This window comes from Typopeltis vanoorti, chromosome 10 (genome assembly GCF_054136105.1).
Source record: "Typopeltis vanoorti isolate ZY-2024b chromosome 10, IOZ_Tvanoo_1.0, whole genome shotgun sequence".
In the NCBI taxonomy this organism is placed as follows: Eukaryota; Metazoa; Arthropoda; class Arachnida; order Uropygi; family Thelyphonidae; genus Typopeltis; species Typopeltis vanoorti.
This window is the reverse complement of record NC_143558.1, coordinates 36,125,490-36,138,726: the sequence shown is the minus strand read 5'-3', so window position 1 is coordinate 36,138,726 and position 13,237 is coordinate 36,125,490. Positions and strand designations below refer to the sequence as shown.

At 34.4% G+C, this 13,237-nt stretch overlaps 1 protein-coding gene across 1 annotated transcript in view; it reads right to left on the bottom strand.

The window, feature by feature from the left end:
* puf (ubiquitinyl hydrolase 1 puf) overlaps window positions 1-13,237 on the bottom strand; it is a 1,013,305-nt gene that overhangs the window by 407,110 nt on the left and 592,958 nt on the right. Inside the window, exons 45-47 of the mRNA XM_090399560.1 lie at window positions 10,389-10,467; window positions 10,231-10,284; window positions 3,900-4,043 (exon numbers count right to left, since the gene is read on the bottom strand). Coding sequence (XP_090255686.1) covers window positions 3,900-4,043; window positions 10,231-10,284; window positions 10,389-10,467 — 277 coding nt within the window. The remainder of the gene's footprint in view (window positions 1-3,899; window positions 4,044-10,230; window positions 10,285-10,388; window positions 10,468-13,237) is intronic.

The following is a 13,237-nucleotide window of genomic DNA, read 5'->3' as shown; positions in this document are numbered from 1 at the left end:
AGGAGAGGTCGCTACCCATACTGGTTTCAATCTTTTTTGAGGTCTCATCAGTGAGTAGGTAGACCTTGAAGATAACAAGGTTTAAGTGAAAAGAACTTACATACTTTTACTATATGAATGCCATAAAGGTGTGTTTGTATATTATAACATAAACTGAAAGCCAAATGGCTATTTTCTGGCATCCTTAATAATAATTAAGGGGATACAATCCCTTGTTGTTCAACTGCCAGTAAGCAAAACTCTAAGATCGATAACTACGAATCTATGAGTTTCATATATACCGAAAACCTATCGGTGAATCCAAGTGTAAATGACCACTTGGTAGTACAACACCAAGGCAACTCAAAGCAAAGGTGGAGCAAGCTCCTTACTATGCTTGATATTTTTTCATAATGTAAAAACATAGCCCCTAGGGGATGTCATACTGTAATTACATTATGAAGAGGGGTCACTACCCAGACCGGTTTCAACCTTTTTTTTGAGGTCTCATCAATGAGTAGGTAGATCTGGAAGATAACAAGGTTTAAGTGAAAAGAACTTACATACCTTTACTATGCAAATGCCATAAAGGTGTGTTTGTATATTATAACATAAACTGAAATCCAAACGGCTATTTTTCTGGCATCCTTAATAATAATTAAAGAGATAGAATCCTTTGTTGTTCAACTGCCAGTAAGCAAAACTCTAAGATCGAGAACTACGAATCTATGAGTTTCATATATACCAAAAAATTATTAAGAATGCCAGAAAAATAGCCGTTTAGCTTTCAATTTATGTTATAATATACAAACACACCTTTATGGCATTCGTATAGTAAAGGTACTTACATACCATTACTATACGAATTTCAGCCTTTTTTTAGGCTTCATCAGTGAGTAGCTAGACCAAATTAATACCAAAGGGTAGAGCGAAAGAAACTTATATACTCTGCTATATGAGTTGTCAAACAGGTGCACCCATTAAGTTACTTAAATATAAAGAGCCAATAGGCTTCATTTCGGCAATATAAATATTATTTAAATAATATCAATATATAATATAAAATCAAATAATATAAATAAATCATAATGTAATAACAGCATACATTTCCTAGGAAATGTGTTTTTACATTATGGAAAATACCAAGAATAGCGATCAGAACTTTACCACCTTTGCTGCGAGTTGCCCGGTATTGTACTACGTACTAGGACTACTTGCATTAGCTCATACTAGTAATTGCCGATATTTTTATAGTTTACTATATTCGACATGAAACTCTCTGATTCCAATCTTTGAGTTTCTTATTCGGTTTTAAAACAATGTGGGATTTAATATCCCTTTATTTTAAATAATGTTTATATCGCCGAAATGAAGCCTACTGGCTCTTTATATTTAAGTAACTTAATGGGTGCACCTGTTTGACAACTCGTATAGCAGAGTATATAAGTTCTTTTTGCTATACCCTTTGGTATTAATTTGGTCTAGCTCACTGATGAAGCCTCAAAAAAGGCTGAAACCGGTCTGGGTAGTGACCTCCCACCATAATGTAATAACAGCATAGATTTCCTAGGAAATGTGTTTTTACATTATGGAAAATACCAAGAATAGTGATCAGAACTTTACCACCTTTGCTGCGAGTTGCCCGATATTGTACTTCGTACTAGGACTACTTGCATTAGCTCACGCTAGTAATCGCTGATATTTTTATAGTTTACAATATTCGGCATGAAACTCTCTGATTCCAATCTTTGAGTTTCTTATTCGGTTTTAAAACAATATGGGATTTAATATCCCCTTATTTTAAACAGTATGTAAGTTCTTTTCACTTAAACCTTGTTATCTTCCAGGTCTACCTACTCACTGATGAGACCTCAAAAAAGGTTGAAACCGGTCTGGGTAGTGACCTCTCCTCATAATGTAATTACAGTATGACATCCCATAGGGGCTGTGTTTTTACATTATGAGAAAATATCAAGGATAGTGAGGGAGCTTGCTCCACCTTTGCTTCGAGTTGCCTTGGTGTTGTACTACCAAGTGGTCATTTACACTTGGATTCGCCGATAGTTTTTCGGTATATATGAAACTCAACAGATTCGTAGTTCTCGATCTGACAGTTTTGTTTACTGGCAGTTGAACAACAAGGGATTGTATCCCCTTAATTATTATTAAGGATGCCAGAAAAATAGCCGTTTGGCTTTCAATTTAGGATCACAAAATGTTGATTTTAAGCAGGGATTGATCTCCTCATTACTTAACTGACATTGATCCTATCCTATACGAAAAAATACATTCCTAAAATTATTAGACTAAGTTATATCTTGATCTACTGAAACCATCCAAAAAGTTAAACAATAAAAAGATGATTTTCACATTACCATCCCCTCTCAGCAGTATGGTTTTATAGTTTTATTAAAACCTTAGCAAATCATACTAGAACCTTTGCTCTGACCACACTTTTCTCTCTGCAGAAATCAATCACATCTGGATACTTTGTAGCCAATAGTTTTATCTTCAAAAAATCATCAAAACATTTGCCCCCCCCCACTCCCCCACCTAATATTCAGAATGCAACTTCAGAAACACTTCAGAAAAAATTTCTTGTGAGCTAAAAGGAAAAAAAAAAATTACACACCCCTTTCAAAGCCATACAAAGACTAGCTACCCTTATCTGCTCACCAAAAGATTCACTCCATCATGTGGACCATCCTGGGGTCTACTGAAGGCATCCTACTTTGGACAAACAGCAAATATCCACCTGGAAGAACACAGAAACTATGTCCATTACTTGGAATACAACTATTCTAGTGCAGCAGATCATGCCACAGATACCGATCACCAGATTCAATGGAAGAAAATCTCCTCATACTGGAAACAGATATAAATCAAAAAGACTTTTATCTAGAATCTGATTAATCATTATAACATGTGCCAAATCTCAAAAAATTTAGCTATCTCACTTAGTCTAAACTCTCGGAGACTCCTTTCAGGAGACCTTCAGCTAGTTTCCATCATCAGACCTGGAGAGAGCACCAGTTACGGATGTAAGATCCTGCCATTCATACTCAGCCTGTGTTTGCTTTCTTACCAGTGTGCCTGATTACATGTGTTCAGTGTTTTTGTCATTGAAGGCACCTAGGTGACCAAGGCAAAATTTCAGCATAATAATTTATTAACCAAGTAAATATAGTCAGTATTTATTATCTGTAGAACTGTGTTTATTCCTCTAAACATGAAAGAGTGACTGTTCATAACTCTCTGCCAGCACTCACTTGTTGTGGACCACTACTTCCACTTCTAAAATCTGAGATACAAAACCATTAAAACCACTCTGTCTATATTTTGTGGGGAAGTACTCCTCATTCTCAACTGAAATAAGTATACAAGTACAAGGTGCTACAAACATTGCATGATACAGTGTAAAATGTATGTTATCTTTAAATGGTGGCATATTGAGTGATGTGTAAGTGAACAGAGGTATACCAACCACCAAAACAAATAAATTAACAGTATACAACAAACACTATACATCAGAAAAAAACTTAATGGAGCTGGTTCACAAAATTGTCATACTCAATCAAGACTAACTTAAGCTAGATTGACTCTAAATTTATAATAAAATTCTTAATCTTTACTATCAAACTCATCTTTTCTCTTTCACCTCTCAGTTAAGAGTTGCTGTATGCAGTCTTCACAATACTGCAAATTAAACATGGTGAATCATTTAAGAAAATATGTTAATAAAAAACAAATGCAAAATCACTACTTCCTAAAAATGATTTAGCAAAAAATGCTGTCAAAATTTATTATTATTATTTAGTCAAAATTATTAATCATGACTCAGAAATTCAGTTCTCGTTAAGTTCACTGAGAAGGATTTTATCTCCCCCCCCCCAAACTTCCTCACTAAATTTTTAACCTACCTCGGCCAATTCTTGGGATAATTCAAATGGTGGCACCTGATCTGCATTGGCTTCAACAATTGGTTGAATAGTCTGACTAGGAATGGAAGCATTTAAATCCTTTGGATTGACACGTTCATAGAATAACATATAGGCACTGTTGGTCTAAGAACATTTATACAGTTAATGAATAAGTATAAAGAGAAAAGCTATATCATAAATTGAAACAGTAATAAAAATATGCACTTTTTCAATATATATTTCAATAAATATAGATTTATAATAAATTTATATCTACAGAAAATAATAAATATAATGAGAAATATAAAATTAAACCCATTTTTTTTTAATGTGACTGCTATCCACAAAAGATAATGCATAAATCCTATTCTAGAGACCAAATACTTTTTTTAAAAGTCTTAGATCTCTATTAAGCAAGGTGATGGATCCATGCTAGGTAGAAAACATCTATTGCCTAAAGATTTCCACAGACATCCATGCCACAGTGAATTTTAAACCCATAGTCTGCTGTTTGAAGATTCTGCCAACTTGATCAACCATGCCAGTTATCAGAAATAATCAGAGGATAGATAAGGATTCTATATTTAGCAAATAGATCACGGTGCACCTAAGAGAGGGCCAGAATTTGAATATTATGAGAAAGAATGCCATGGAGCTTACTGAAGTGCAGCTGAAAAAAATGCAACCTAGAAAGAACTAGGTTTTGAATCATCCTCCAGCATGATTCAAACCCAGAGAATGTGACTTACCTGGTGCCACATACAACACAGCAAAACACACAAAGAGGCTAAAAACTCACAAAACTGGCAGACATAATAGGTAGAATAAACTGTCTTATCATAGAAAAGTTTATAAAATTTAAGATAAATTGTTATGATGGACCATTAGGTGTACACATTAATGGAAGATGAGAAAATATCATATCTTCTTCCTTAAGTGATATTTTCTAATGGAGTCCAAGTTCTGTCTTTAGTGACTCTAATTAAGAGTCATGTTCAGTTTAGTCCAGTTTTTTATACTGTCTAGTCATGACTTCTTCTGGGTTTTCTAATTAAATTTATAAATAAAATTTATACTTTTATCGATATTACTGTCAATGATTCGTTTAATAATTTCTGCTGGCAGTTCATCAGGTCCACATGCTTTACCATTTCTTGATAATTTGATTATCTATACTACTTTAGACTTCAATCTCTACTGAGCCTGTGACTATATTCCTTGAATTTGTTAAGCCTTGTCTATTATCAGAAAATAGTGCCTTAATGTTATTATTATTATTATTATTATTCAGACCTCCATGGAGTCAAAAGACTCATCATGGGGGGGGGGGGGGTCCTTCCTGAGAAACACAAAGTCTATCAAGACTCATCGAGGGGAGGTCCCCCCAAGAAACACAAAGTCTATCATACCACTCCTTGAGCTATTGACCATTCTCGCTCTCACCACTCCATCAGGCAATGCATTCCATGGTTCAACCACCCTCCATGCAAAGAAACCACTCCTCACCCTCTTGCTCACAGTTTCCTTTGGTAACTTCCAGGGATGGCCTCTTGTCATCACTCCTTCCTGCTGTTCAACCAAGTGAAAGAACTCCCCAGTGTCAACCCTGTAACCACCTCTCAACAGTTTAAGTATCAATCATATCACCTCTCCTTCTTCTATCCACCAAACTCTGCAGTCCACATTCCCTCAGCCGATCCTCATAACCGAAATTGTGCAGTCCTGAAACCATCTTTGTCATCCATCTTTGTATCCTTTCCGCAGTTAATTTATCCCCTTCAAATCCTGGGAACCAAATCTGAGAACAATAGTCTAAATGTGGTCTGATCAGAGACTTATACAACGGAATGATAACCCTTTTATCTCTGCAGGTCAGTGTCCTTCTCATAATTGCAGCAATCATCTGTGTTACCTTCACCACCTTTGCAATAAATTACCCTAAATTTCAGGTTTCTATCAATCATCAACCCCAGATCTCTTGTCTCCCCTACTTCCTCCAGTATAACTCCTCCCAGAGAGTATGCAGCGATGTTTCCCAAACCTCAAGACCTTACATTTTGATGCATTAAACTGAAACCCCCATTCATTTGCCCATCTATCTAGCTTATTCAAATCCTCTTGCAGGGCTGCTGCATCTGCACTATTACTAATCATCCTTCCAGCTTTGCATCATCTGCAAACAACTGAATATCCCCCTTGCAATCCACTGACAATGTCATTGATATAAAGGTTAAACAATATAGGTCCCAGTACTGAGCCCTGTGGGACCCCACTTTTAACCCTCTGCTTCCTTGAAACTGCCCCCACGATACAGAACTCTCTGATACCTATCAGACAGCCAATCCTGAATCGTTGACCAATCTGACATCCAGACCCATGTGCTGCAACTTAAATATCAGCTTATCATGTGGCACTCTGTCAAATGCCTTTGCTAAGTCTAAGAAAATGGCAGTATATGCCTTTCCCTCATCTAATGCTCTTGTAACTTTATCATAAAAGGCTAGCATATTGCCAAAACAAGAGCGCCGCTTCACAAATCCATGTTGACTCTCACAGATAACATTACCCTCATCTACCCAATACTGTATACGGTCCTTCACTACTTTCTCCAAGATCTTACTAACTACTGATGACACACAATTCAGTAAAAACTTGTTCTTTTTTAGACGTTTCTAGGATTATCTTCTTAAATTCTTTTTTTCATTAATCCCAAAAATTCTTTAATTAATTTATTTTTTATTTATTTATTTATTTATTTTTGTGAAGATTGAAGTCGTGTTTTTTTTGTAGATCCTCAATTTCATTACATTTTTTTTGCATCCAGTTTTCTTTGGCTTCCTTTATTTTAGATTTTATCTTGACTTGTATCTCTTCATATTTTGTAGTATCTTTATCTTTATGCAGTCTGCATTGGTACAGTCCATAAGAGATAAAATATCAGCAGTGATCCAATCCTTCTGCTTGTGACATGTACTATAACTCAGTATTTCTGTACTTATTTTTAATTCTTCTTCCAGTTTCTTCAATAATTCATTCACTGTTCATCATCAGTGGAGTTTGAAGTGATTTTTCTCTTAAGTTCTTTTTCTATTTTTGCATTCTTTAAGTTTTTTAAATTTAGTTTATTCATCTATTTTGTTTTCTGGATTTTCTTTGGTCTCAATTTCAGTTCTACTGCTATTGGATTATGGCCTGAACCAATGTCAGCACTAGGATAGGTCTTTACACTTCTTAGATTACTTCTAGAATGTTGATTGACTAAGATATAATCAATTTGGTTTCTGACTATACTGTTGCTATTGTCTTGTGGAGATTTCCATGTGTTGAGTCTGTTTTGTAGCTCAAACTCTGTATTTATAATTATTAGGCTTCTTCTTGACAAAATTATATTAAACAATCTCTTCTATCATTTTGTTCATTGACTAAGATGTCAATCGAAAGTCCAAACTGTGCTACTGTGATTTCAGATGCTCCTTTCCCTACTTCTGCATTATCATCTCCCATGATTATATTGATGACATGTTTCTTTGTCATTTTGAGAAATTCTTTCAGTTGAGAATAGAAAATGTCAATTTGTGCATCATCCTTGTCTGAAGTTGGTGCATATACTTCACTTGTATAACACTGATGTTGACTGCTTGCCCTTAAGTTGTAGGAGCATTAACCTACTGGAGAATGGAATAAAATTGAATACACTTTTGGATGTGTCTTTATTTATTAATATTCTTACTCCATGTCTGTTAGTATTATTACTGCTTCCAGAGTAATATAGGGCCATATCATTGGAGCACCAAATTTTTTGGTATAATGAAGTTTCAAAAATTTATATGAAATTAAAATTAGTTTAAAAAAATGCATCTACAAATGCACAAAACTCACTATCAACAATGACATAGTGAGACTTTCTTATTTCGTGTGTCGTACCTCCATGTGAACTTCTTTATGTTGAAACACGGTGTCAGTAATGACTAGTCCGTGTCCTGAGCAGAAGTCCATAAATACTTACCATTATTATTAGCTTTGCCCTTTTCTCCAAATTTTACCAAAATGTTCCTATATGCCTGGTGAGATTCATTTCCTACTCTGCAGCTCAGATCTCCAACAAGGCCCACTGTTTCCCATTGTCTTTATGTCAGCTATCTGTTCTAATGACTCAAAAAATTCCTCCACTTCTTCCTTGGAAGAAGTTTCTGTTGGACCATGGGCACAAATAAGTTTCATTATCCATGTCCCCATTTTGAAGTTTGCCCACATAACTCTACTTGAAACTGCCTTCCAATCAAGAAGTTTATCGTCATGCTTGGTATTGAATGCTATTGTTATTACTTCCTTTCCTTGATCATTATCACCTGAGAATAACATCCCGTACTTATTATTTAGTAAGATCTCCCCTGTTTTTGTCTTTTTTGTCTCAGTAATGCCAATTATATCCACGTGTAGTGGTAATTTTCCAATTCGCCATTAATACTCCTTATATTGACGATTCCACACACACACAGTGTGTGTGTGTGTGTAATTTTATTAAAATATGTGATATAAATGAGGTGACCTGAAAAGTTCTCAGCCTCGACCATAGATGGCAACACTATCAGCAAGTCTGTTTGTGTTATTTTTTTTCCTAAGTTGGTACATCTGTCATAAGCATTCATGTGAAATTGCAAGTCATTCTATCAAGTAGTTTGTTTTATACAGCTGTCTGAAGCAAAAGTGTTGTCTGTATCCCTTGAAATGGATAAAATTGAGTATCGTGTGGTTATAAAATTCTTTGTAAAAGAAGGTTTAATGCCAAAAGAAATTCATTCAAAGTTCATAAAAGTTTATGGGCACTCGTCTCCTTCATTTTCAACAATTAAGAAATGGGTTGCCAAGTTTAAACGTGGCCGTACCAACCTTGAAGATGATCTACATGAAGGACCTCCAAAAAGTGTAACAACACCTGAAATCATTGATCAAGTGCACGATATGGTATTGGATGACCGGTGAGTCAAAGTGCATGAAATTGAGACTATAGGCCTTTCAAAAGAAGTGTGGGATATATTTTTCATGAAGAACTGCACATGAAAAAGCTTTGTGCAAGATGGGTGACACACTTGTTCACAGCAGATCAAAAACACACCCGCATGAAAAATCTCTGAACAGTGCTTGGAATGTTTTAACAAGCATAAAACTGATTTTGTGCATCGATTTATTACTATGGATGAGAGTTGGATTCATCATTACACACCAGAATCCAAACAGCAGTCAAAACAGTGGACAGAAGCTGGTTGTTCAGCACCAAAGAAGACAAAGTTGGTACCATCAGCAGGAAAAGACATGGCATCGGTGTTTTGGTATGCTAAAGGCATTTTGTTTATTAATTATCTTGAAAAGGGTAAAATAATAACCGGGGAATATTATTCTGATCTTTTAATCAGACTAGATGAAAAAATTCATGAGAAAAGATCTGGTTTGCAGAAGAAAAAAATTCTCTTTCATCAGGACAATGCACCTGCCCACATAATAGGTGTTTTGGCAATGAGAAAATAAGGGATCTGCACTATGAATTGTTGGAACCCTATTCCATCCTATTCCCCAGATTTGGCTCTCTCTGACTTCTATCTCTTCCCAAAACTAAAACTCTTCCTCGCTGGGCAGCGTTTTTCTTTGAATCAAGAGGTGATTGCAGCTATAGAGGGATATTTTGCAGATCTTATTGAGAACCATTACAGGGTTGGGATAATGGTGCTGGAGCATTGCTGGAATAAATGTATTAGTCTTAAGGGAGATTATGTTGAAAAATAAAAATAATTTCGAAATTATAAATTCGTTTTTTATTATTAGGCTGAGAACTTTTCAGACCACCCTTGTATACAGGGTTGGTAGCAAAATAATTAATACTCATTTTTAAAAATTATTAGGACTGAGAGATCCATCTACTTTTTTTTGAGAAATAAAAAGGCATTATGCTATATATATATTCCATCTACATCTGTCTCTGGAACAACCTTTTTCATGAAATATTCTTAATGCAATACTTCAAGAAAAATGACAATGAACTTCTTTCTCAGTTCTTACCTGCACTTCACCCATGGCATGGATGTGCTTATAGGTGTTTCAGCCTCTGATGTGTGTGTGAGCAATATAAAAAAAAATATATATATACATACATACATATATATATGGGTATGTTTTTTTATTGATTGCTTCTTTCACTTCCTCTTTCCACTGATTTGTTGTTCTTTTTTTTTATCTCTAAATAAATTCACCACATTGAACGCGCATGCAGCTTACATAGCATCACAAACAGAAATTTCTTTTTTTGTCATTTTTACATTCAATAAAATATATTTACCTTTTCAAATGAGAAATCCATAAACTTGTCAGTCACTGAATCATATGTTTTACTCTGAAATAAATGAAGAGACAGAGAGGTTTTAGTATTTAATATGCTGATGTTGCTGCAGTTAATTATTTTGAAATTTCAGGTTAATTATAACATATGAAACATACAGTCATTTCACCACCAAAGCATTCTGCAGCAATGTGAGCTGGATCAAAGGGTTTCACTTCAGCATCATTAAACAGGAACCTGAAATAAAAAAAAACAGAAGTTAGATATTCCACAAGAATACAAGGCAACAAAAATAACATATAAGATTAAGTACACTAAAGTCAGCAGCAGAGCCTCCTTAGCTCAGTTGGTATAGACAAAGCCCTTTTGTAGAAAAAGACCTAGATCTGATTCCCATCCACAATGTGAGCAACCTTTAGCTGGTCTCTTTCGAGTAAAGGTGAGTTAGCTGTTCTCATAGAGGTAGAGGATTTTTCTTACTCAGAAACTCAGGTTTTTCGTCCCTCAGAATAGGCAAACTAACCCCATGAACACACACTGATCTACAGTTGTGAATACCCGTCCTTAGGGGATGCCACAGTGGAGCGACGAGCCAGCTGCATTACTTTGCTGTAAACCCATCATTAGGGGACTCTACCCGTCCTAAGAGACAGATGAGAAGGGAAGGAAAGTCAGCTGCAGTCCATAATAATTACAACACTTCATAACACTATGTGTGCATGTGTGTCTAATAACTATATGTTTATTAGGTATTTTATATGCATTTTTACATATTAAATTTACATGGCAACATAGAAATGTAATTAAATAATAATGTTTTTTTTTTAAAAAAACATTATTTTTCGTTTTGGAGGACAAATTTTAAAAAAATTGTCCTTCAAACTTAAAGCTGCTGATATTTATATTTTAAAAGAAGTTTGATGTTATGAACTCTCACTACAGTAAAGTGAACTAAAAGTCTTGCCTAATGCACTTTAGTGAAGTATAAAAATTAATTTGTTAAAGTGAGCAAGTTCACCATAACAGTGTTTACTATAATAAGAGTCAAACATAAAGTTGTATTTTCCTTATTAATCAATTTGCTCTCTACATCGAGTTTTTGGCTGTTGAACAACAGTTTTGGGCTGTTATATTGCCATTCATATTAGTGTCTGATGCACTCGCCTGAAGCCACTGGTTGTAGTATGCTATGACCAATTGTGACATGTTTAGTGGATCTTTCAACTCTGATCATTTGTCAGTCTCTCTGCTTCCAGTTATTACATGCCTAACATTGACCTGATTTGTTTATCATGCCATTTTTGGTATACCTGTTTGTAAGTTATTCTTACTAGCACATGTGCACAAGCATATTTGAGGATGCCACAATATTTGCTCCTCAGTTTGAAAGACTTGGGATAAAATCCAATCTAAGATTAAAATAATCTTTTATAAGACTTATAAAACTAAATGAGCTAATAGATTTTTTTTTTTAATCCTACAAAATAGATGCATGCATGAAGAACAGAAGCAAGTAGGGGATATATGATATGCTGAGTGCATACGATCAGTTGCTTTCAACCAAACCAAATGACTCACCAGTCTTCTGTTCGACTCTGCATTTAAAGTCATGTCTAAAAAAATAAAATAAAATAAAATAAAATAAAAATAAAATAAAATAAAAATAAAATAAAGGGGGGCGGACATACTTCTGAGTGTTGAGGATATATACGGATACATTAGATTTCCAATTCCCAATTATTCACAGGTACTGTTTAAAACATTAATTGGTGTATCCAGTGCCAAAAGATAAACTTAATAAGAAATTGCTTTTAGAAATGCATAAAAGGTTTTCACCATTTCACTTAAATTTCTAAAAGTAACATTCAAGCAGCATTGTTTTCTTTAATTCACATTTTCAGTATTCTCTTCCTGTTTAATGTTATGGGAAAAAAAAAAAAAAAAAAAAAAAAAAAAGGGGGGTGGGGCCTCTTGCTTCTCAAGGATTTTAAAACTAATTTTTTTCTATAATGTTTAAAGTTGTTCTTTTGATTGAACAAAAATTTGGTTAATTGATGGAATGTCCAGTTTAATGAGAAAGTACAATATTAAAGCCCATACATTGTGATATCTTCAAAAATAAACTGACTGTATTTGAAGGAACTAACAACAGTTGGCTGCATGCCAAAGTGGAAGTCTGAGATTTACTCAACAAAGAACTCCTGTGTTTTTGAAAAGCCATATGTACAGCCAGCAAAGTTTTTTTTTTTTTTTTTTTTTTTTTTTTTTTTTTTTTTTTTTAAGAACTAAAATTGGAAAATGATTTCAGCGAATCTTTCATGACAAGATTCAAATAGAAGCATAAGAATAGAGAAATTCCAATAGAAGGAGAAACACAGGACAGATGAATTTGCTGCTGTTGAATTCAAACATTAAATTCAAGAAATACACCTAACTAATTTTTTCATACTGATGAAACCTGACTTTACTGGAAGTGTTTTCAAGAAAAACATCAGCATACAAAACTATTAGAAATACTTGAGAAAACAATATACTGAAGTAATACTTGAATGTTTTATATTGTTTAATGAGAGTGAAACATTTGTTTGAAACACATAAGCAATAAGAAATGCAAGAAAGCTGTGTGATATTTTAGAAGCTGAATGACTAATTTTCCTACTCATTACTACAATAATAAATCTATATTTTTTTCCCTTCATATACAAACACACATACAGGAGGGAACAAAACCTATAACAGAATAATACCATGCATAGAGACGTGATTAGGAAGAAAGATGCAATCTGTTGAGTTGTTCCTTGAAGAGCTGAGGGCCTCCATTCATCATGGAGAATGGTATGAGAGAAGAATGTATCAAGGAATGAACACTGATGGAATAAAGAAAGAGGATGAGAAGGTGGTTCAATAAGTTAAGTGCTGAAGCACATATGAATGTTAATCACCAGCTGCTTGTGTTCTTGAATGATTAGAAGAAAGCAAGAGACTGGTGGTGAAGACCATAACAATA